The 26437-nt window shown below is 40.8% G+C and overlaps 1 protein-coding gene across 1 annotated transcript; it reads right to left on the bottom strand.

The window, feature by feature from the left end:
• Positions 1-8227: 8227 nt before the first annotated feature.
• Positions 8228-23429, bottom strand: hs3st3b1b (heparan sulfate (glucosamine) 3-O-sulfotransferase 3B1b). The gene is made up of 2 exons (XM_058078234.1): positions 22595-23429; positions 8228-11423 (listed from the first exon to the last, which is right to left on the bottom strand). The coding sequence occupies exons 1-2, from the start codon at positions 23158-23160 to the stop codon at positions 10805-10807; spliced, it is 1185 nt and encodes a 394-aa protein (XP_057934217.1). The 5' UTR covers positions 23161-23429; the 3' UTR covers positions 8228-10804.
• Positions 23430-26437: the final 3008 nt, after the last annotated feature.

The raw sequence follows: 26437 nt of genomic DNA, 5'->3' as shown, positions 1-26437 counted from the left end.
AAGTAAAAAATGATGAGATGAAGGTCATAAACGTAGATAAAAAGTCCAAATTAGGAGATGAAAAGTCATAATAATAAAAATAAAAACTCATATGCATGAGATAAAAAGTTGAAATTATGAAGGTAAAAAGTCCAAATGACAAGATAAAAGTCACAATTATGAGATGATAACAAGTTGTAATTATGAGTTCAAAAATTACCAAATTTTTTTTTTGTTTTTGTAAAACATTTGTATTTTTCCTGTTTCAGCAGCAACATGGCACCATTATCAGATAATATGTGTAATATGTGTAATATGTGTAATATGTGTAATATGTGTAATATGTGTAATATGTCTAATATGTGTAATATGTGTAATATGTCTAATATGTGTAATATGTGTAATATGTCTAATATGTGTAATATGTCTAATATGTGTAATATGTGTAATATGTGTAATATGTGTAATATGTGTAATATGTCTAATATGTGTAATATGTGTAATATGTCTAATATGTGTAATATGTCTAATATGTGTAATATGTGTAATATGTGTAATATGTGTAATATGTCTAATATGTGTAATATGTCTAATATGTGTAATATGTGTAATATGTGTAATATGTGTAATATGTGTAATATGTGTAATATGTCTAATATGTGAAATATGTGTAATATGTGTAATATGTCTAATATGTGTAATATGTGTAATATGTGTAATATGTGTAATATGTGTAATATGTCTAATATGTGAAATATGTGTAATATGTGTAATATGTGTAATATGTGTAATATGTGTAATATGTCTAATATGTGTAATATGTGTAATATGTCTAATATGTGTAATATGTCTAATATGTGTAATATGTGTAATATGTGTAATATGTGTAATATGTGAAATATGTGTAATATGTGTAATATGTGTAATATGTCTAATATGTGTAATATGTCTAATATGTGTAATATGTGTAATATGTGTAATATGTGTAATATGTCTAATATGTGTAATATGTGTAATATGTGTAATATGTGTAATATGTGTAATATGTGTAATATGTCTAATATGTCTAATATGTCTAATATGTGTAATATGTGTAATATGTGTAATATGTGTAATATGTGTAATATGTGTAATATGTGTAATATGTGTAATATGTATGTGTAATATGTGTAATATGTGTAATATGTGTAATATGTGTAATATGTGTAATATGTGTAATATGTGTAATATGTGTAATATGTGTAATATGTCTAATATGTGTAATATGTGTAATATGTGTAATATGTGTAATATGTGTAATATGTGTAATATGTGTAATATGTGTAATATGTATGTGTAATATGTGTAATATGTGTAATATGTGTAATATGTGTAATATGTGTAATATGTGTAATATGTGTAATATGTGTAATATGTGTAATATGTGTAATATGTGTAATATGTGTAATATGTGTAATATGTATGTGTAATATGTGTAATATGTGTAATATGTGTAATATGTGTAATATGTGTAATATGTGTAATATGTGTAATATGTGTAATATGTGTAATATAGGAGTGGAGTAGGCCACGTATGGTATAAAATGGAAATGGCGAGCCAGCCAGGAGGATTTCTGTAAGGCCGCCTTGCTTTTCTCCACAGGTTAGTCATGTGACCAAAGCGCACGTTCATGGATGAATACAGGAAATGTCCACGTTTAAAAAGGCACCAGGGGGACCTTTTGTGACCCTGCTAAAGAACATAAGGACGTTCCACCCGTATTGATACTTTTAATTCCTCGCTGCTCGCATGTTGCCCCCCCCCCCCCCCAAAAAGCCGTGGCGGTGGTGGATCTCTGTGGGCCTTGAATGATTGATGAAGGTTCAGGCTGCTGCTGTAATCCCGACCGACACTAAAAGTCTGTCTAGATTTAGAAACATCAAAGTTTGATCAGGAAAAGTACCACTGACGATCTTCGCTTTCTTTTTTTCACTTTTTCTTTTAGATGCACTCTGGCTTTTACCTAAATACCCCCCCCTCTCTCTCTCTATATATATATATATATGGCTTATATATGTTATATCTTATATATGTTATATATGTTATATGTTATATATGTTATATTGTATATATGTTATATGTTATATATGTTATATGTTATATATGTTATATGTTATGTCTTATATATTATATCTTATATATGTTATATGTTATATGTTATGTCTTATATATTATATCTTATATATGTTATATGTTATATGTTATGTCTTATATATTATATCTTATATATGTTATATGTTATATGTTATGTCTTATATATTATATCTTATATATGTTATATGTTATGTCTTATATATTATATATTATATCTTATATATGTTATATGTTATGTCTTATATATTATATCTTATATATGTTATATGTTATGTCTTATATATTATATCTTATATATGTTATATGTTATGTCTTATATATTATATCTTATATATGTTATATGTTATATGTTATGTGTTATATGTTATATATGTTATATGTCATGTGTTGCCCCCAAATGAGGTGAATAATGACTTTCCCTGGTAATTAATTACAATGATGGTGTCCTTCTGTTTATTATCATTTTCATTAAAAACTAACGTTGTCATTGATTATGGACATTAAAAACTAACGTTGTCATTGATTATGGACATTAAAAACTAACGTTGGCATTGATTATGGACATTAAAAACTAACGTTGTCATTGATTATGGACATTAAAAACTAACGTTGGCATTGATTATGGACATTAAAAACTAACGTTGTCATTGATTATGGACATTAAAAACTAACGTTGTCATTGATTATGGACATTAAAAACAAACGTTGTCATTGATTATGGACATTAAAAACAAACGTTGGCATTGATTATGGACATTAAAAACTAACGTTGTCATTGATTATGGACATTAAAAACTAACGTTGTCATTGATTATGGACATTAAAAACTAACGTTGGCATTGATTATGGACATTAAAAACTAACGTTGTCATTGATTATGGACATTAAAAACTAACGTTGGCATTGATTATGGACATTAAAAAACTAACGTTGTCATTGATTATGGACATTAAAAACTAACGTTGTCATTGATTATGGACATTAAAAACTAACGTTGTCATTGATTATGGACATTAAAAACTAACGTTGGCATTGATTATGGACATTAAAAACTAACGTTGTCATTGATTATGGACATTAAAAACTAACGTTGTCATTGATTATGGACATTAAAAACTAACGTTGGCATTGATTATGGACATTAAAAACTAACGTTGTCATTGATTATGGACATTAAAAACTAACGTTGTCATTGATTATGGACATTAAAAACTAACGTTGTCATTGATTATGGACATTAAAAACTAACGTTGTCATTGATTATGGACATTAAAAACTAACGTTGTCATTGATTATGGACATTAAAAACTAACGTTGTCATTGATTATGGACATTAAAAACTAACGTTGTCATTGATTATGGACATTAAAAAACAAACGTTGGCATTGATTATGGACATTAAAAACAAACGTTGTCATTGATTATGGACATTAAAAACTAACGTTGTCATTGATTATGGACATTAAAAACTAACGTTGGCATTGATTATGGACATTAAAAACTAACGTTGTCATTGATTATGGACATTAAAAACTAACGTTGGCATTGATTATGGACATTAAAAACTAACGTTGTCATTGATTATGGACATTAAAAACTAACGTTGGCATTGATTATGGACATTAAGCGGGAAGCAGAGCTGAGGAAGAGTAGATAAACGTGGATGACGGCCGTCTAGAAGCAGGCAATCGTCGCCACGGTAACAACACCAGGTCTTATCGGGCAGGGGCAGGGGGGCAGGGTAGCAGGGGGGGGGGGGTCCTGTCGTATCAAACAACAAACCAGCTGAAAAGATGAACCCCGACATGGTGCTAATGTTTCTAATTACCACCCACTTGGGCCTCCATTTTATTCTCCATGCCCCCCCCCCCCCGCACCCCCCCCACGCCAGTCAGCACTCAAGCTAATGGAGGGAATACGGCCAACTCTCCTTGTCCTCTTTCCCAGCACTTTACACCTAAACTCTCTCTTCTTCTTCTTCTTCTTCTTCTTCTTCTTCTTCTTCTTCTTCTTCTTCTCTTCTTCTTCTTCTCTCTTCTTCTTCTTCTTCTTCTTCTTCTTCTTCTTCTTCTTCTTCTTCTTCTTCTTCTTCTTCTTCTTCTTCTTCTTCTTCTTCTTCTTCTTCTTCTTCTTCTTCTTCTTCTTCTTCTTCTTCTTCTTCTTCTTCTTCTTCTTCTTCTTCTTCTTCTTCTCTCTTCTTCTTCTTCTTCTTCTTCTTCTTCTTCTTCTTCTTCTTCTTTCTTCTTCTTCTTCTTCTTCTTCTCTCTTCTTCTTCTTCTTCTTCCTTCTTCTTCTTCTTCTCTTCTTCTTCTTCTTCTTCTTCTTCTTCTCTTCTTCTTCTTCTTCTTCTTCTTCTTCTTCTTCTTCTTCTTCTTCTTCTTCTCTTCTTCTTCTTCTTCTCTTCTTCTTCTTCTTCTTCTTCTTCTTCTTCTTCTTCTTCTTCTTCTTCTTCTTCTTCTTCTTCTTCTTCTTCTTCTTCTTCTTCTTCTTCTTCTCTCTTCTTCTAGCCCAGAAGTCCACTTGGTGGCCCCCTCGTACCCGTGCTCTCAGGCTCTCAGGCTGCTGTAAAAAATGCATGAGGACACCTTTTATCCTTTTATGCCACCCCCTCTCTAACCCCCCCGCTACAAAAAATGAAATCATCATTGAAAAGCCGTGCCCTTCATTCCCGCTCAGGAGGACACCGGAGTTGGAACGTTCCTTTTTTTACAGCCAATTCCGTTTACTATGGAATAAAAGTCAGAAAGGAACGTGGTCACGCTTCCAAGTTTCCAGCTTAACCCCATGGAATTCCCTTTCCTTCAATTCCCTTTTTTTCTTCAATTTTCTCTTTTTTTTTGTTATTAAATTGACACTTTTTGTAAATGAAAAAGTTCTAATTGATTTTTTTTCAGACATCAGATTTTTTACAAAGATTTATAAAGAAATTTTAAATATTAAAAAAAACCATCAGAAATGAATGAATAAAGTCAAAAATTTCGGAAAAAAGTCCTATTCTAACAAGGAAAAAACTGTCAATTTTAATAATAAACTGGTAATGTGAGGAAAAATATTGTCATTTTATTATTCATTTAAGAAAAAATATATGTTATATTTATAGAGGAAAAAACATTTGGACAGTTTTTAAATTCTATTTGACAAACTTGGTGGAACGTACGCTAGCGCTTGCTAGCGCTTGCTAGTGCTTGCTAGCGCTAATATCCAAATGTAAAAATATGTTTGGTCAAATTCAATCTATCAATAAAATATCAACAAAAATATCTAAGAAGAAATTGCCAGCATTTGTCTGCAGATATGCCGCCCTCCCATAGACCCCCCCCCCCTGCCCCCCCGATGATAACGGCGGCTGGATGCTCTCGCCGTGTACATTATTGATGCCACATTTGACAGTCTCAGCAGGGGGGCGGGGGCGGGGGCGGGGGCGGGGGGGGGGGGGTGTATCCTCCACCTATATCTCATCCAAAGTGTCGTGTAAACAAACACAAAGGCGGATGACATGGTTAGATCATACGTCGTCATAGCAACCGTATTGCTCTCAAAGCCTCAGCGCTAACATCTGGCCGCCATCTTTATCGCCGCCGCTATGCTCTTTGATGTGGGCGACCGCCCTCCTCCTGTCGGGCACCTTGAGACCCACGCCTGCGTCAGGGGTTGGAAACACGTTTGTCACATGTCACATGTCACGTGTCACGTGTGCTTCATCCACCTTTTACATACGTACTACATGCTGTACGTACGTTGGCGTCATAGACCACTTATTTCAAGATGCGTAGTGAAGCCTGGGGAACTTCAAAAACCAAAGTTTCAGCATTTCTTCACCCAAAAGAAGGAAGCAAATGAAGGACCTTCGATGCTCATTTTGGGCCCTTTGGGAGGTGTGGACTCCTATAGAGCAGCTACACACAATAACCAGCACAAAGCTTTCTAGTTCTTTTAGAATCTGCACCTACTCAGCTGTATTTCTTTGGATTTCGTGTTTCCCACGAAAACGGTCTGTTTTGATTTATTCCACCCACGGCCCGCCTCCAGCCACGCCCACTCGGAGTGCTTAAAAGAAGCTGTTGTGCCGCTAGCTGCGAACGCAACTTTATTGGAGTCGGTAAACGGTAATGTATCTTTTTCAAATGTCGGCTTTTAACATCCAGCCATGTGTGTTGGATCCCGAATCCGATCCGGAAGTAGAGACTGGACATTCCCAAGTTTGTCAAGAAAATACGTTAGTTCAAGATGCTAAGTAGATTTAGCATTTCAGCGTATTTGGTAACGTGTAATGTGTTTTCCAGGACTACCAGTGTTTAAAAAAACTCGGGTAGAGTCACTCATTGTGGTGGGAAAAGACTATTAGCAACTCTGCTAACTGTATGCACACTCTATAATGCTACACGGACAAAATAAAGCCAGTTAGGACACTGATGAACTGGTACTTACTGGTACTTACTGGTACTTACTGCTGGCTCTTCCGACTCTTCCACACCACCAAGTAGCGTTGTAAAGGCGTCGGGCTTGAGCTAGCGGGCTAGTCCAGCTGCATGGTGGCCCATCCTGTGTGAGGACCCTCGGAGGATTAAAATGCATTTCTGGGAAATCAGGAATCAGGAAGTCCAACCGCTTGTGTCTGAGGGTGGCGTCTTTAGGAATTGTAAACAAATGTAGCTTTCCCTTACGACATTGCTAGCAAGGTAGAGCTAGCAAGGTAGAGCTAGCAACGAGAGCTTCAATGCTGCCAGACATTTGAGGAGCAATAAAAACCATCTGACACGTTTGGACTCGGTGGTGTAATCCATAATCCAGCATGTCGTTGGTCTAAAAGGAAGCGTGAGGGTAGACAACTCAATTATTGATGGCAGCCGCCCCCCCCCAGCCGCCCCCCCACCCGTCCCCCCGCCCCCTTGGCGGGCCTTCTGCCATGTTTCCCGCTATTATGACAAGTATGTTTGTATATTGTGCAATTGTGTGGCAGCAGCTTGACGCTAACGCGATCCAACGCCACATAGCAACCCGCTCCTGGGGGACAGGAAGTGTGGGGGGGGGGCGACGAGCGGGAATGGGACGCGTTAAGACTTCAATGGCGGCTTTGGCGCCGCCGGGTGTCTGCCCAAGCGGCGGAAGGCATAACAAGCCTGGAGGCTGCATGACGTACGCATCCTTACACGGACGCCATCTTTGCTTTGCTTGGGTCGCACGGCCCCGCCTGGCCCCGCCCCCTCAGCCCCCACCGACACGTTCATTAGCTTAGCCAGGTGCGTGTGATGATGTTTTACATCCTGTTTGTCTTCTTCACGTCTTTCAGCGCCACAGCTGAGCAATTATCGCACGGCCGCAACTTCCGACAGGACGGACGTGAACGGAAGGGGGCGGGGCTCCGTTGGCGTCATGGATTTCACTGTGTTTACGCTAACATGTTCCCAAATGGCTGGCGTGTTTGCTGCCGTTTGTTTACCCAAAACCCGATAGGACATGCCACTCGGAAAAATGGAACACACGCACACACACACACACACACACACACACACACACACCTACGCCCCCCCCCCGCCCCCCCCCAGGGGAAAAGGAGGCAGCCTCAACAAGACACAAAATGTAAACACGAGGAACTTGATCATCCCAAGTAGCCAACACGACGTAATAAATAATAATAATAATAATAATAATAATCCCAATGAAAGCTTCCAAATGTCATCTGAACTTTTAATCACGTTTATTTTTTTATTTCATCATCGCAATGCTAACCTTTCATTCCAAATGTTGACTTTTTTTTACCTGCATGATTAATAAGCAATCAGATATACTTTATAAAGAATGTTTCCATACAACGAGGAAAATATATTATGCAGGGATTATTCATTTAAAGGAAAGCTAAAAAAAAAAAAGCTCAAAAGTCAAAATGATGCGATAAGAAAGTCATAATTAAATTATATTATTATTAAATTAACAGTTGTTAGTTTGAGATGAAAAATCCTAATTACAAGATTAAAAAGTCTAAATTATGAGAGGAAAAAGTCCAAATTATGAGAAAATTGTGAAATGTAAAAACTTAGGAGATACGTCATAAATATGAGATAATTAAATTATGGTAGGAAAACTAAAAATTATGAGATTTTAATTATGAGATAAATGAAAATGATGACTTAAAACATTTATACGAGTCATGATTCTCAACCTCAAATTATGGGATGAAAAATCTAAATTACGAGATTTAAAAGTCTGAATTATGAGACGAGAAAATCATGGCTATGACATCAAAATTATGAGTATAAAAAATGAGAAGTCATAATTATCAAGCTGAAATTATGAGATGAAAATTGAGGATGAAGAGATGATTAATGTTTGAGCAGCAGGATGAAAGCCTCAGGCAGGCGGACGGACAAACCACCCCAATGATCCACCAGGCAGGGAGAACAACACACCTGAAGCCAATAGAAGCAGGACTAATTAGGGCCAGGTGGGGCAGGTGGGGCTGATGAGGGCAACTAAGGAAGACCAGGCAAAGCAGGAAGTCACTTACAAAATAAGAGCATCCAAAACGGAAACTAAAGCCCAAGAATGTAACATACATTTCCTTATGAATTTATGACTTTATTGTAATAGATTCACAACTTTTATCTCATACATTAAAATGTAAACTTATGACTTTACCGTCATAAATATACTTGTTTTTCTTGTACATTTAATACTTCAATCTGGTAGATTTGCTCCTTTTTTCGTATATGATTTTATTCTTTTACTATTCTTTTTTTCTTGTAAATGTACGACTTTATTATGGTACATTTTTGACATTTGTCTTTTAAATATATTATTGTAATATTATGACTTTTGTGCTGTAAATTTCCAACTTTATTGTTGTTATATTACAACTTGTAAATGTATGACTTTATTCTGATAGATTTGCAATCATTAAAAAAAAAATCCTGTAAATGTACTTTGTCATAAATGTAGGACTTTTTTTTTCTACTTCACATACTTTACACAAATTAAAAATGTGCATCCGCAGTAAAGAGGATCCATTTCATAATAAAAGTCAAAGAAGACACACAATATTTTTGGTAAAATATATACTTATTTATTTCTTCATACAAAGAAATATTATGAATGTTTAGTATTTCATTCTCTAGAAACCGCTGTTCCATTTTGCTTTTTTCGTTTTTGAAAGCCCAAAATAGTCTTTTCTGTGCCGCCGGTGTGTGGCGGCAAAAAGCTAAAGAAAAAGCAGGTTGAATAAAACTCAACCGTAAAAGGAAGAAAGCCCATCTTTTTCTCCGTGGAACGTGACCACCTTAAATGCTTGGCGTCACAAATGACAAACAACAGCAGGCCCAAAAGGGAGGAATTGGACGCTTTTAGGAGGCACGGCATCGTCTGAACATCTGGAGAACATCCTCCTTCTTTCAAAGGCTCCGCTTTCAGTCCGCCGCGCTTTTGTTGTCATGGCAACGTCACACCTTCTTCTTCCTCTTTTTCTTTTCCGTAGAAACCAGGAAGTGATAAGGCCGTGTGAGACATGCTACTTCCTTTTTGGCCAACTAGTGGACACGTGAGGAACGTACGGGAACCGTTTCCACCGCTGACGGGAAAAAAGATCCGAGTGGGAGGTCAGGATTAGCGGATGAAAAATACAAATATGGACTTTTTTCTTGTCATTTTGACTTTTTAATCACACAATTTTTTCTCTAAATATAGACTTCTCAATTTTTATTTTATTGATATTTTTTTCAATTTTATATCGTAATTTCAATTTTCTTGAAATTTCTCCCTTTTCTCTCACAATTTAAAATGATCTTGGAATTGATTTTTCTCATAATTTTGACTTTTTATATCAGAATTTGGAATTTACATCATGACATTGACTTTTTGTGTCACAATTTCAATTTTTTCATCTCATAACTCAGACTTTCCCAATAAAAAATGTCTCATTATTATTATTATTATTGATGTTTCATCTCCTAATTTTGATTTCTTTAATCTCAATTCTGACTTTTAGTCTCATAATTCTGACATATTTTATAATTTTGAGTTTTGGTCTTGTAATTCAACTTTCTTGAAATGTTGCATTTTTTAATCTAATAATTTGGACTTTTCAATCTCGATTGACGTTTTATCTCCAAAGTGGCCATGGGGATGTTTGTTTCTCTTGCAGTCGTGGAAACGGCCTCCGTAGGAAAAGAAGGAGGGTTAGTCGATAAGGCATAAAAGCGTACGCTCCGCCCCCCCGGTTCTCCCGGCCCAATCACTGTGTTTGAATTTGATTGACAGTCTGCCGTTTGCCAATCAAGCAACCGTGTACCCGTAATGTGGCCTTTTTGATTGGTTTTTCCAAAATGTTCCCAAAAGGATCTGCTGGGCGGGCTCGGGAGCGGAGGTGAGGAATGTCGTTAAAAAGGAGAAAAGCCGAGGTGATCCCGACGTGGCCAACAAACACGCTTAGGCAGCTTAGTGAATTCATTGCTTCCAAAGAAAAATAAATTATTATAAAATAGATTTCTGTACATTTGACACACCCACATACGTATATATATCTATATATAGATATATATAGATATAGATATATATAGCCGCATCTTCATCCCATCGGATGAGTGAAAATAAGGTCATAATATCGCCAAGCAAGCCAAGGAGGTAAAGAAGACAAAAGAAGGAAGGCGTCGGCGTCGGCGTCGGCGTCGGCGTCGGCGTCGGCGTCGGCGTCGGCGTCCATCAATCCCATCCAAAATGGTGTCCGGTCATCTGGTAGAACTTCATGTTAAAGGGGCGGTAGAAGTCTCGCAGCCTGCGGACCACCTCGGGGTGGATGTCGGGGTGAGCGCGGCCTTTGGTCTTGCCCAGGCAGTGGGGCTTGCTGCTGCCCTCGGCCTTCTTGAGGCAGGGGAAGCCCTTGGTCTGGTTGAAGTAGAAGTGTTTGTCGGTGATGATGCGCTTCAGGCCCAGGAAGTCCTGCACGCGGCCCAGCTCTCCGGCCGGGTCGCTGATGAGCCGCTCGCCGCTCACAAAGAGGATCTGCTCCACGGGGAAGTACTGCAGCCAGTTGTCCAGGTGCTTGGCGTAGATCCCGATCTGGATGGCGCTCCACGACGTGTCGATGAGCCCCGTGGTCCTGTTCTTGAAGGTCAGGCTCTGGAAAGAAGGGATGTCGGGCTTCTTGGACAGCGTCTGCGTGTAGTCCGAGATGGCCCTGGTCACCGGGTCCCTCACCACCACGATCAGCTTGGTGTCCCGGGACATGGCCCGGATCCGGGCCGGGGCCTCTTTGGTCACAAAGTAGCTGGGGGTCTTCTCCATGGTGATCTGGCCCTCCAGGGTCTTGGGCATCAGGTCCCTGCCGGAGGAACCACGGGATCATTGTTACCAAATAGGATCAAGTTATGATGATTATCAGATATGATATCGGATATGATGATTATTATCAGATATGATATCAGATATGATGATTATTATCAGATATGATATCGGACATGATGAGTATTACCAGATATGATATCGGATATGATGATTATTACCAGATATGATATCGGATATGATGATTATTACCAGATATGATATCGGACATGATGATTATTACCAGATATGATATCGGATATGATGATTATTACCAGATATGATATCGGATATGATGATTATTACCAGATATGATAAAAGTTATGATGAGTATTACCAGATATGATATCGGATATGATGATTATTATCAGATATGATATCGGACATGATGAGTATTACCAGATATGATATCGGATATGATGATTATTATCAGATATGATATCGGACATGAGTATTACCAGATATGATATCGGATATGATGATTATTACCAGATATGATAAAAGTTATGATGAGTATTACCAGATATGATATCGGATATGATGATTATTATCAGATATGATATCGGACATGATGAGTATTACCAGATATGATATCGGATATGATGATTATTACCAGATATGATATCGGACATGATGATTATTACCAGATATGATATCGGACATGATGAGTATTACCAGATATGATATCGGACATGATGAGTATTACCAGATATGATATCGGATATGATGATTATTACCAGATATGATATCGGATATGATGATTATTACCAGATATGATAAAAGTTATGATGAGTATTACCAGATATGATATCGGATATGATGATTATTATCAGATATGATATCAGATATGATGATTATTATCAGATATGATGATTATTACCAGATATGATGATTATTATCAGATATGATGATGATTATCAGATATGATGATTATTACCAGATATGATATCGGACATGATGATTATTACCAGATATGATATCGGATATGATGATTATCAGATATGATGATTATTACCAGATATGATAAAGTTACTACATGGTGAACACCAACTTCACTCCTTGTTTTGCTAATATTTGTAAACACCTTTATTTTCTTTCATTTCTTCACAAATTGCAACTTTTTTCTCTTAATATTTATTAGGAGGATTTTATTCTCCTAAAATGACACCTGCTTTTTTTCCCAATTTTTTGCTATTTTTCCCAACTTTCTTGTACATTTTATTCTTTATTCCTGTAATATTTTGACTTTATTCATGCAGGTTTAGTTGGGTTTTTTTTCAAAATATTATAATATAAACTGAATTTTCTTTCTAAATAATTTTCATATTTGTCTTTTGGTATTATTTTGACTTTATTCACGATTTTTTTTTAAAATTTTTTTAATTTTTCATTTTCCAACCTCTGATGATATTTCTTAGAATTATGACGTAATATTTGGACTTTATTCTCGTCTCCCAATCCTTAAGAGCAAATGACCAAAAGAGGTGGAAGTGGTCGTCATGGCGACGGATGGCAGCCACCCCCGTGGGTCCGGCAAGTGTTAAACAGGAGCACTTTGGGAATACCGCCCCCCCCCCATAAAAACTCTTCACCTCTGACTTTTCCAGAAAGGCAGCAAAGAGGGGGCGGAGCTTAGCGGGAAAGAAACAATGGCTATTCTCCTCCTTTGGATTTAGGAGATGATGCTCCTCAAAGACCCTGCTTCTTAGCCGCCCTTTCAAAGGGGGCTCATTGTGCCGCCGATCAGGACGGCGACCCCGGTTGCGGTAGGGGGGTGGGGGGGGGTGGTCCCAGCCCAGCCCAGCCTCTTTGGAGGGCGCTGGAGTGGAACGTGTCGCCTCCAGAACATCACCAACCCACAGGGCACAACCCCTGCCGCCCTTCCAGAAAGGACCCCGTGTCACATGACGCCACCCAACCCCCCCCCCCCCCTCCAGCACAGACAGGAAGAGGGTTATTTCGGTCCCGTGCGTCCGTCTTCCTCCTGTGGCGTTTGATTGGATGATAACAGGCCGCCGCCTTCGCCCGTGTCGTCGCCTCCCCACAAAAAGACGACTTTTGGGTTTGATTCCCAAGCTTTGATGCATTTCAATGTGAAATGAAAGAGGCCGACTTTGTACGCACGTCTCATCTTCCACCCCAGAACCTGAATATTTCATTCACTTACTGTCCCTCCGTCATGGCGCTAATATTAGTACACAACAAGTACACAAGTATTATACTTACTGTATGTACATTTACTGCTTTTCTTCCAACTAATACTATTTTTATCAAATATTTATATGTCTTATTTTCTCTTTTATTGTCTCATTATATGTTGTATTATGTAAGGTGATTATAGGGATGCTACTTCATGTCTAGAGGGCTCTAATGTTAAAAATCATATATGGAAGGTAAACATGTTTTCCATGTCCTATACATCTAACTTTCTCTTATTATATCTATTATAAAGGGTAGTAAGAGTACAAATGTAACTATAGGGGTGCTAGTTCATGTCTAGAGGGCTCTAATCATGTTAATGGGTGGGTTTTGAAGGTGGTAAACAAGTTTTCCATGTCTTATTTTTTCCTATGATGATGACTCTATTGAGTACTAATAGTGTAAATGTGACTATAGGGCTGTTATTTCATGTCTAGAGGGCTCTAATCATGTTAATGAAGGTGGTAAACATGTTTTCTAGCAAAATATTCTGTTTATTGATATTGAATCCTACTTGGTTGCAGTGGACTGATCAGGGTGGGGCACGGAAACAAGGGAGCGCCATAAAGGAGGGGTGGGTGTAACATTCCATGTCGCCAGACCCCGCGGGACCGAGGTGGTCCTGCATCCAGGTGTCAAGGAGGATGCGTTAGATGGCCCACTCGTGCAGCAGCCTCTCCAGCGCCACTCCACGTTCCTGCTGCCAATGGTCCCTGCGCTTTCCCGCCAACGCCACCCTCCAAAACGCTCCTCACGCCAACGCCAGCTCTCAAGTGGGAAGGAGGGAGGAAACGAGGAAACGAGGAAACGAGCACTGAAAGGCTTTCTTGTGGAGAGGGCCTCTCATCCTCATCCAAGTCCTCTTCAGCCTGATAAGGATCTTAAACGCCTCTTGATCTTTGCATCAAACCCAACCCGTGCGTGTTTCCTGCGAGCCGTGCGGCATCAAACACCGTCATGATGCATATTTTTAAAAACCTTTCATATACGCTGGCCTGGCTCGTACGTGAATCATGCAGGCGGCTAACGAGGGCTCCACGGCGCCACGGATGCCAGCCAATTAGGAGACGCCACCGCGTACATCGCCTTGGAGACGCCCGGACTAATCCCACCACAGATTACAATTCCCTCGGAAAGATTAGGATTTCATTATTTTTCCATATTTGCTGCTTTTGTGGCTGTTTATCACTTTCAATTTTATGGCCCTTTGGACACCCCCGCCTTATTATTTCCATTTTTTGGTTGCTGTATTTACAGAAGATGAAGAATAAAGTCAAAATATTAAGAGAAAAAAAGTAGAAATTTGACCACAATAAAAAAGTCAGTGTGAGGAAAATTGTCATTTTAGTGTTGAGTTGAAATATTCAAGAAAAAATTATTTTTAGGGATGTTGGATATCAGCTTTTTTGTCCACTTCTCAATTTCCGATATCAGCTGATGCCGATTTGTGTAACACGGCCGACGCTGGAGACCGGACTATCCTCAACACATCGGGGGAGGTGGGGGGGGGGGGGGGGGGGGGGCTAACCCATCAATAGGACATGTGGGCCTTTCCCAAGCCAAGAAAGAAAAAGCAAGATGGAAAATCCTTGGAAAAAAATCCTGCAGAAACTGGAAGTTGGATCTTCCCGACCGGACCGGAACGTGCTTTAGTGACATCCAGTCAGTCTGCGTGACAAATGTAGTTCCCTGACCTTTCCGCCTGGGAACGCCATGACCCTCCTGCTCAGACCACCCGCCTGTCACCCCCCCGCCCGCCCCCCCACGCTCCATCACAGTTGTGGGGGTAGGCGAGTCGGGCCTTGTGGTCTGGGAGGCATAAATGGAGAACGTGCTGTGGTTCTACATGACTGCGGTCCCGATGCGGTCCCGATGCGGTCCCGATGCGGTCCCGATGCGGTCCGCTGGTGACAAGCGGCTCCGATCATTCAATTCCACGAGCCGCCGTCGCCGCTTGGAGGCAACGTTGGCGTACAAGGCCAGACGTCGCGGTCTTGAGGTTTTACGGAACCGCGCCGGGCACGAGACGGCGGCCCGGAATTTATCCGGCGTTAACAAGCCATGGCGCTCCGTGTGGGAACAATAAAACACACGAGCTGCTTTTGGAACATGGAATTAACGACAGATACTGGGTCACGTGACTCCGTTTTACTCTTCTATTTATAGATACTGGGTCACATGACTCCATTTTACTCTTCTATTTATAGATACTGGGTCACATGACTCCATTTTACTCTTCTATTTATAGATACTGGATCACATGACTCCGTTTTACTCTTCTATTTATAGATACTGGGTCACATGACTCCGTTTTACTCTTCTATTTATAGATACTGGGTCACATGACTCCGTTTTACTCTTCTATTTATAGATACTGGATCACGTGACGCCATTTTACTCTTCTATTTATAGATACTGGATCACATGACTCCGTTTTACTCTTCTATTTATAGATACTGGATCATGTGACTCCATTTTACTCTTCTATTTATAGATACTGGATCACATGACTCTGTTTTACTCTTCTATTTATAGATACTGGATCATGTGACTCCATTTTACTCTTCTATTTATAGATACTGGATCACATGACTCCATTTTACTCTTCTATTTATAGATACTGGATCACGTGACTCCGTTTTACTCTTCTATTTATAGATACTGGATCACGTGACTCCATTTTACTCTAATTTATAGATACTGGATCACATGACTCCGTTTTACTATTTATAGATACTGGATCACGTGACTCCATTTTACTCTTCTATTTATAGATACTGGATCACATGACTCCGTTTTACTCTTCTATTTATAGATACTGGATCACGTGACTCCATTTTACTCTATTTATAGATACTGGATCACGTGACTCCATTTTACTCTTCTATTTATAGATACTGGATCACATGACTCCATTTTACTCTTCTATTTATAGATACTGGGTCACATGACTCCATTTTACTCTATAGATACTGGATCACGTGACTCCATTTTACTCTATTTATAGATATGGGAGAATATTACAGAAGCAAAATGAAAACGTTGCCACTTTTTATTTGTAAAGAGACATGAAGATATGCTAAGAAGTTATATATTTCAATAAAAAAAGTCTCAGCTTTGTCACATCTGTGAAAAAGCATATTATTAAAATCAACATTTTATGGGTTTTTTTCCCCCAAATATTTCTTCTTAATTAGTTTTTGTAAATTTTTGTTTCAGAATATTTGGACTTTATTCTTGTCAAATTACAGCAGGTTTTTTTCCCCATTTCTGCTATTTTTGTCTTGAATTGTCCAACTATTTCACCGTTCTTGTAAAGGTTCATGACTTTATTCTTATAGTATCATTTTTTCCTAATTTTAATTTTCCAAATGTATTCACTTTAGTTTTGTGTGTCTCTGAAAAGAGGCTGCTTATGAATGGAAAGGCTGCAGGTGACGAGTCAGCTAGCGTGTGTGAGCGTACACATGTGTGTGCGTGTGGCGTGTACATGTGTGTGTGCGTGTGGCGTGTACATGCGTGTGCATGTGCGTTGGGCCAAATCAGCCATTCTGACTGATTTCCCTGACACTTGACATCCACCATGAGACGCACGCCGCCTTCATCTTGGTGCAGCTGACATGAATAAAAGATGGAAAAGCTGCACGTCAACACACATGCACACATAAGCGTGCACACACACACACACACACACACACACACACACGCACACTAGTGTTTTGCATCAACTGCCAGTGACGCAGGGTGAGCAACAATACTACTCCCGTGTGGGAGACAATGTACTACAGTACAGTACCAAGTGTACTACACCGACTGTGCGGGTATTGAAATAAAAACGTGTAAAACCATAGCGCTTAAAACAGCTGTATAACCTGCAAGGTATGCTGGGCAACGTCAGCAGGGGCTCCCCAGCATGCCTTGTGGTTGTGGCACAACTTTTATAGTAGTAGTAGTACTAGTAGTAGGCCACGGCAGTAGTACACATACTGCATATAGTCAAATGTTTGGGGACAATTTCTCATACGATAACATGAAAAAGTGTCTCTAAACTTTTGACTTTTGACACAGTACTGCATTGGTACTTTATTATTATTATTATTATTATTATATTTTGGTTTTATGGCCAATAGCTGCATCATGGACCTGGGCTGAAGTATCGGGGGGGGGCAGGTACACAGACAGGGTGTACACTAAAATGGCTGCCAAAAAGGTAAACCTGTTTATCATGTGACCACAACCAGGAAGTGCCCCCCACCATGGCTGCTAAATGAGGTTCTAACACCTACAGGTGGGATGACGCTGACTTGGTCCTCCTGGAGGACTGGAGCAGCACTGGGACTGCAGGTGGGGGGGGGGGCATCGTGGGGCTCCTAACGAGCTCTGCTCTTTTACTGCCAGGCTAATGGAAACCTCAGGAGACCTGTGTGTGTGTGTGTGTGTGTGTGTGTGTGTGTGTGTGTGTGTGTGCGGACGCGTCACTCTCCCGGCGGCTGTCACTCTCCCAGCACCTAATGGCCACCTCTGGGACGCAATATGTGGGACAAGGATGGCGGCTGTAGAGGTAGGAGGGCAGGAAGGACTTTTCAAACGGACCAATCACAGACGAGTGGCAGTGATTGACAGGTACCTTATTTAGATGATGGAGGAAAAGGAGGCAACAACTTCACCTTATTTAGTAGCCTTGAATGATCACGTTCTAGTGTGTGTGTGTGTGTGTGTGTGTGTGTGTGTGCATGAGTGTGTGTGTGTGTGCGTGTGCGTGTGCGTGTGCGTGTGCGTGTGCGTGTGCGTGTGCATGCATGAGAGTGTGTGTGTGTGTGCGTGTGTGTGTGCACCATGATGTGGTTAAAAAGATGCTAATTATTTGCCAACAGAGAGAGTGTTTGTACACGGCCGCCATCTTTATTGTTGACTTTTCAATGAACACAGTCCGTGGCGGCCATATCCCCCCCCCCCCCACAATGAATGACCTGTAATGGCAGCTTGGGGGGGGGGGGGGGGTTCTGCATGGAGAACCGGTCCATGGCTTTTGGGGGGGGCAAAAGATGACGACTTTATGACCGGAAAGTCCGAGCATGTTTGGTACTCCACTGGCATCAGCACAAATACATGATCTTTGACTGATGCTTTGGCACGGCTCGGAAAGGATCTTTGACTAGAATGAGGCGGTCCTAAAAACAGCAGAGTGCTCCTGTCTCGTCTAGGATCTGTGACTAAATATTTTTACAGTAGATTCCTAAAAACAGCAGCGTTCCTCATTATTCCCACAGTAACTACTCTATTCATCATTCCCACAGTAACTACTCTATTCATTATTCCCACAGTAACTACTCTATTCATTATTTCCACAGTAACTACTCTATTCATTATTTCCACAGTAACTACTCTATTCATCAGTTCCACAGTAACTACTCTATTCATCATTCCCACAGTAACTACTCTATTCATCATTCCCACAGCAACTACTCTATTCATCATTTCCACAGTAACTACTCATTTCCTCATGACTTCCTCAGTAACTACTCATTTCCTCATGACTTCCTCAGTAACTACTCTATTCATGACTTCCTCAGTAACTACTCTATTCATCATTTCCACAGTAACTACTCTATTCATCATTCCCACAGTAACTACTCTATTCATCATTCCCACAGTAACTACTCTATTCATCATTTCCACAGTAACTACTCATTTCCTCATGACTTCCACAGTAACTACTCTATTCATTATTCCCACAGTAACAACTCTATTCATCATTCCCACAGTAACAACTCTATTCATCATTTCCACAGTAACAACTCTATTCATCATTTCCACAGTAACTACTCTATTCATCATTCCCACAGTAACTACTCTATTCATCATTCCCACAGTAACTACTCATTTCCTCATGACTTCCTCAGTAACTACTCTATTCATGACTTCCTCAGTAACTACTCTATTCATCATTTCCACAGTAACTACTCTATTCATCATTCCCACAGTAACTACTCTATTCATCATTCCCACAGTAACTACTCTATTCATTATTTCCACAGTAACTACTCTAGTTCCTCGCTACTCCCTCAGTAACTACTCTAAATGCATGTGCCTTCATTATTCGTTCAGCTGTGTTCCTGAGTAACTACTGTACTCCCCAGGAGTCGTTTAAAAACAGCCGAGCGCTCCTGTCATATAAAGGATCTTTGACAAGCATAAACAGTGCTTGTGTTTTCTTCCATGTTTAGTTTTCCCGAGTGGAAGCGTCCAATCCGTGTCCACCAATGAGCACACTAGAGCATGTCTAGCCCCGCCCACGGATGCCAAGACGTCATCCCGGTAGTTTTCCCACATTCCCACATCGGGTTGAGCGGTCAGATGGTGAGCAGCGTCAGAGACCCAATCAGGCCTGACCAATCGATACCTGCACATGCAGCGCTTAAGAGTCCGCTAATCCGTGTTGGCAAAGCGGCGCCGTTGGACGATGCTGTTGACTGACTCTCTAAAGGGTCTAAAGAGACCAGAAAAAAGGGTCCAGGTGGCTTCTTTGGACCAGGACAGGAAGGAAGGAAGGAGGGAAGGAGGGAAGGTCACTGGTGACAGAGTGGACCAGGTCACCTGCGAGGGAACACAAGCCCCCCCCGTGGAGGGCACATAAAGAGCGTGCACCCATCCAGAACCGTCCCCGGTGGGTCAGAGGGACCAGCAGGCAGGCAGGAGACGGGGGTTGGGGGTCGGAGGGGACGTTGGACAAAAACTTCCCGACAAGTCTGCACGGGAGGTTCCACCCCCCCACCGCCCCCCACCCCCAAACCACAAGACTAAGAGCAGGAAGCCACATCAAAGCTCCCGCAGAGACCTGGACTTCACCTCGCCAGCAGACCAGATCTTCCAGAACCACCAGGGCACGGCCAAGGGGGCGGGGCTTAAGATAGCAAACAGCACAGTTGAACATCAGACTGACCTGCTAGCTAACAGTGATAAGCATTTTTACATTATATAATGATAATACTGTATAATAATAATAATAATAATAATAATAATAATGTGCAAAGAGGCCTTCATTTTACACATGCATTTTGTATAATACTTTTATCATTTCTAAAATAATATACAGGAGGCCTTTATTTTTATATGTGTATTTTTAGAACATTATGTAATATTTGAATATAAATAACTAAAATCACAATAAAACTATTTTTGTAATAAAATGTACAGAGTCCTTTGTTTTTAGACATTACATAATTCATAATAATAATAACAAAATATATATTTGTTATCGTATGTTTTCCGACAAATAAATATTAGAAATACCAATATAGGCAAAAATATCTAAAAAGTATAAGAAAATTTGTAAAACTCAAACACGTATTATATAGTATGCTTTATAGTAAATATATAAATATATGTGACATATTTAAGGCCTGTCACTCACTTAAGGTCAAGTCTTTGTCCTTCCCTTGTCCATTACTTTTGTATCCTGCATGGAACAAGCCAGGCCGAGACCCCCAGGCCGAGACCCCCAGGCCGAGACCCGCATCCAAACCAGCGGCCATGATTACCTCTGCCAAGGCAAAGGCAGACCAGGAGGTGGAATGTGGCGTCCCTCCAAAGGTGCCAGCCACTCTCTCTTGCGTCTGCACGCCAGTCAACAGGTGCAAAGACTAAATGGAAACGTAAGGAACAAATGTCCAGTCACGCCGCCTCGTCCTGGGGGGGGGGGGGGGGGCGGCTGCTGCCTTCATGCATGACCCTTTTACGGGAAAACGCGCCCATCCAGCGTTTGGCTTAGTATTTTATGCAAACATTTTAAAAACTGTAAACTCTAGGCTCGTTAGCGCCACCTATGAACACAATCAGACGCTCATGAGTACAAATAATAAATAGTACAATAAAGTTTTGCCTATTTGGTAGTACTTGTTTGGACTAGCAACTACTTTACTGCAGGACAAAATCAACTATTCTACTGCACCAAAACACACTTATGAGTGTATAAGTGCATATATGCTGTCACGTTGCACACACACACACACACACACAGTTGCTGAGCAGAAATAAAACCAAAAAGCATCTGCACACAATTTGTGGCACAAATAAAAACATGGCAACTCCTCAAATCAGAAAAAAGTATTAAGTTTCATTGTGGGTGTGAAAAAGCAGCGGGCAGTATTTCCCATCAGTCCTCATGACTGCTGGGACGGGAACCAAAACAGGTCCACTACAAAGAACAATAAAAGAACAATAATAATAATAATAGAAATAAAGAAAAAATGAGAGAAAGTTTCTTATGAAAGATATTTATCTTCTTGTCTCTCAGTGGGAAAATAAAGTTGACTTTCCACTTATTGTCTACATTTAACTTCCCTGTGCAGTAAAACTACCACAATGGGATTAGGATTAGGATTTAAATATGCCTAAATAATAACAGCATTTTCTACCTTACATTTTAACAATACTGTTGATTTATTTATTGCTTTGTTTGCAGATGCATCTTCTCCTCCCTAAACACATCCAAACTGTCAAAAACGACTTTATAGCGTCGATATTGTGCAGCATAAACGCAAAAAGTGTGCAAAAGTGCACATTTTAACGGGCTCCTACACATTTCTCGCATTCAGCGCAGACGCAAACCGCTGAATTATTATTATAATAAAGCAATAAAGCAAAGTTTGCGCAGGCTGCAGTGTTGCACGGCTTCCGGCAGAGACCAGTGCGCACTGTGCGGACTGCAGGGGTGGGGGGGGCTGCCTAATTTCACTGCTTTGTGCGCAAACACCGAGACCCCTTCCCTGCACTTGGTACATTTAAAAAGCACCCAATAAAGTGCATAAAATGTACTTGAAATAGTTTGTAGTACATCCACGTTAGATTGTATATTATAGATATTATTTATATAATATTGCTAGCTGACATTTCCCGCCAATGATCTCATGTCTAAAAGGACGCCAGGTGCAAATAATCGGAACTTGGAAGTGTTTCGTATGCGGGTCTGACCTGTACCACTCCAGTCCGTTGTCGTAGTTGCGGTCAAAGAAGTGCGGCTCGGCCCCCACGGCCCTGATGTCCGGGTGCACCCGCAGGAACTCCAGCAGAGCCCGGGTGCCTCCCTTCTTCACGCCGATGATGATGGCCTGCGGCAGCTTCTTGCTCCCGGAGCCGTTGGAGAAGCTCGACAGGGCGCCGGGCTCCGGGGCTCGGCGCTGCCCGGGTCCGCCGTCCCAGTCGTCGGTTCTCTCCGCCGGGTCGTCGTCGAGCAAGTCCCGGGACGCGGCGGCGGCGGCGGCGGTCCGGACCGGGGGCTCCTCGTAGTCCACGTCCTCCCACGGCTGCTGCGTCTTGGCCACCAGCAGCCGGGACACCGCGTCCGCCCGCTCGGTCCTCCTGCCCGCCACCGGAGCGCCGCCGTCCCGGTAGGAGTCGAGCAGCACCCCGGGCACGCCGGAGCAGGGACCGGCGCAGGAGTAGAGCATGAAGAGCCAGATGAGGACCATGATGCTGAGCAGGAGGGCTTTCCTCTTGACGGGGCCGGAGCAGCGGGCGCTCAGCGGGCTATATTCCATAAGCCACCCGGGTCACAAGCACGTCCCAGCGGCTCATGTCGCCTCATTCACTCCGGTAATCCTCCGCGAATCACGCTCATGCTCACCTGGCCAAAGTCAATCAAACTTGGCGTCCGAGTGTGAAACGAGTCAAAAATAAAAATATATCCGATAGTGAAGGTTTGCTTGGAGTTTATGAATCATCTTTTTGGTAGAAAAGTGAAGACTCGAACATCACGGACTCCTCGACTCACCTCACGGACGGCCTCGCTGGGGAATGAAGCCCTGCGCGTGAAGCCGCTTATAAAGGAGACGGTGACATGACGGACAGTTTCAGCAGCCAATAGCTCGGCTCCGTGGGAAACGAGCAGACGTTTGTTGATGCAAGAGAGCCAATGACGAGTGAGAGGCGTGGCTTAAAGTGCTTCGGTAGTCAACTATGGGCATGACCCCACTGAGAGAGTTTAGTTCACTTTTTAAAAACAGTAAACTCTATTTTTTCTTATTAAAAAAACAGATCAATAAATGCACATGTTTTTTTCAATTACGCTTTATATTGTCAGCTAATAAACTAACCCGCCTTAAATGAATTAACAAAAGTTGTTAGGAACTTAGAAGACGTGAACGTTTATTTACGATGAATAATTAGTTAGTGATAGAATCAAATAAGAAACTTGCATCATTAATTAAACAAACAAACAAGGACAACAACGTTAGTCCAAGGTTGACTGCAGGAAACAACTTTAAAGTATACGTAATTGATTCTATCAAGAACTTTGCATTAATTTCCTCCCCAGGAATATAACGGAGTTTTAATTATTATTATGAATTATGACATATTTAAACGAGGAACTTCTTTACCGACAACAACATAAAATCAAGTTCGCTAATGCGCTGGAAAAGCCATTGAAACACAAAAGTTAAAAGTTAGTTATGAAACTAATTACTGTGAGTGGCATTATAAAAACAATGATGATCGTATGTGATAGATTGGACCATTTTTGTGGCTAAAAGGCGCCCACGAATGACACCCGTGGACATGTATTTATTACCCTTTATGCTGCCGTGCATGTTCCCTAATTGGCGGTTTCTTTACAAATGAAGAAACGTTGACGTGATGATGGTAGTTTCATTCATTAGCGAGGAAAAAAAGATGATCTATATTCGCTAGCATTTTCACAAATGTGTGTATTTGGGAAAAAAAATAGTACTTGAAAATTGTACTTGTGGTCAACAAGTGACCAGAAAAAACAACATACTTTTCCAAATTGAGCGAATTCAATACTTTAAACAAAGTTTCCTAAAAGTAAAATATTTTATTTTCCTCCGAGTCAACCAATAATTCCCCCCCCCCCCCAAAAAAAAAAAGATAAAGAACTGACATGATTTCATGTAGAAGGTGTATGCCACTCCCTCTTTTTGCAAGTCTGCAGCAAGTTGAAGGTTATTGTAAAAATGACTGCAATATTATTCATTTTATTAAAGTGATTCTTGTTCTTATATTTACTCACAGTCAATGTGGGGGCCCCCTCCAGACCGATGGGAGGGGGGTGGGGGGCTGCTGTTTTGAGTTGGACTTTTATATTTTTGGCCATTTTTTCTCTGATAACATTATCAACAAACAGCAACATTGTCTTCTTCAAAATAGATTTAGTTTGCAATGCCTCCCACCTCTCCTAAAAGTCCTTTTCAATGACCTGCAATACACGTGGACAAAGAGGTCATTGAAAAATGACGACTTGTCAAGTCATTATTCACTGACTTTTTCCACTTAAATGAGACGCAGTCCTAAAGTGGAACCTGAATAGTCCGTTAAAACAACTGTTCCCATTGTTTCCAACTAACTGAAAAATGACTTGACCCAAAAAGTCATAAATGACTTTTTATGGGTCCTTTAAATATGACTTGTCCCAAAAAGTCACGCTTCAATGATTCATGAAAAGACCCATGAAAAGTCAAATTTTTGAGTCGAGTCATTTTCCATAGAGCCAAAAAAGGCATTTATGACTTATCTGGCCACTGAACTTTAGACTTAAATTCCATGTATTTGCAGGAGAAGCCCAGTCAGGGACATCCCAGAGGTATTTAGCGTGGAGCACGGGCGCTAGCGGGAAAGTAGCCCCAGAAGCGTGAGAATGCGCTGCAGGAAATACACGTCTAATTTCATAGAAAGCATATAGAAGTGTTGAATATCCCGCCATAAAGGACGATGATGCCTGGGTTTCCGTGCATTGACCCAAAAAGTAGTCAACAACCTTTTATGGGTCTTGTCCCAAAAAGTCATATTTCAATGAACCTGTTGATGACTTTTTAGGTCCGTTTTCAATGACCCATAAAAAGTCATTTTAGACTTGCATTTGCAGAACAAGCCCAATAATGATCATAATGATAATACGAGTCTTGACTAAAACCTGAATAGTCAAAACAGGTTTCCCAATTTTAAATGAGATTTTTGCAATATTTCCCCCCAAAACATAATTTTCAATGGCCTGCAAAACTGTTGCCTGCTTGTTTTGTGATTAAGGGCGACATAAATCGACTTGACTTGAGGATGCATATGGACAAAAAGTCATAGAAAAATGACCTGACACTTCAATGATCCATGAAATGACCCTTCCATCCATCCATTTTCTATGGGTCGCGGACATGCTGGAGCCTATCCCAGCTGCATGGAACGACCCATTAAAAGTAATTTATGGCTATTTGGGTCAGGTGGTTTTTCAATGACTTTGTCCACATGCATTGGACGCCAATCTAAGACTTTTTGGGGAACAAAAACATTGCAAAAGTCATAGAAAAGGTCCAGTGGAATGCTTACCGTATTATTACTGTAAAATACCCGTAAAGGGTGCAGCGCCACCTGTTGCTCTGGCAACCCTTTTCTTCATGTGTACTAAAGTTGAGTATTTTGTTGGCGCAAGGATGTGACTTCCTGTTTGGTGAAAGACGAGGAAGCCAGCAGGGTCTTTGTAAGCGAGCCGGCCTCTCTAATCCCACCTTGTGAACATTCCCGTATTATTTACCTCCCACAGAGCAGCTAGCATGCGGCTAACGCTCAAGCGTGGACTTCCACGCGCGTGGTGATGCCCAACAGGAAATAAGCGTAAGGCGGGGCGCGATCAAGACGAGCAGAGGTCGAAGACCACGTAGGTGACATTCTATCCTTCTTCTTCCTCCTCCTCTGGACACAAACAGCTGGCCCGATCAATCCCCGCCCCCCCCCCCCCCCCGTCCACCCCGGGCCCTTTCCACCCTCTGATATGGAATTCTGGATCCGGTCGGACGCGGCTTTACGACC

Source organism: Doryrhamphus excisus, chromosome 7, assembly GCF_030265055.1.
Source record: "Doryrhamphus excisus isolate RoL2022-K1 chromosome 7, RoL_Dexc_1.0, whole genome shotgun sequence".
Taxonomy (NCBI): Eukaryota; Metazoa; Chordata; class Actinopteri; order Syngnathiformes; family Syngnathidae; genus Doryrhamphus; species Doryrhamphus excisus.
Note: the sequence above shows the minus strand (reverse complement) of the source record. Positions and strands in the feature narration are given on the sequence as shown.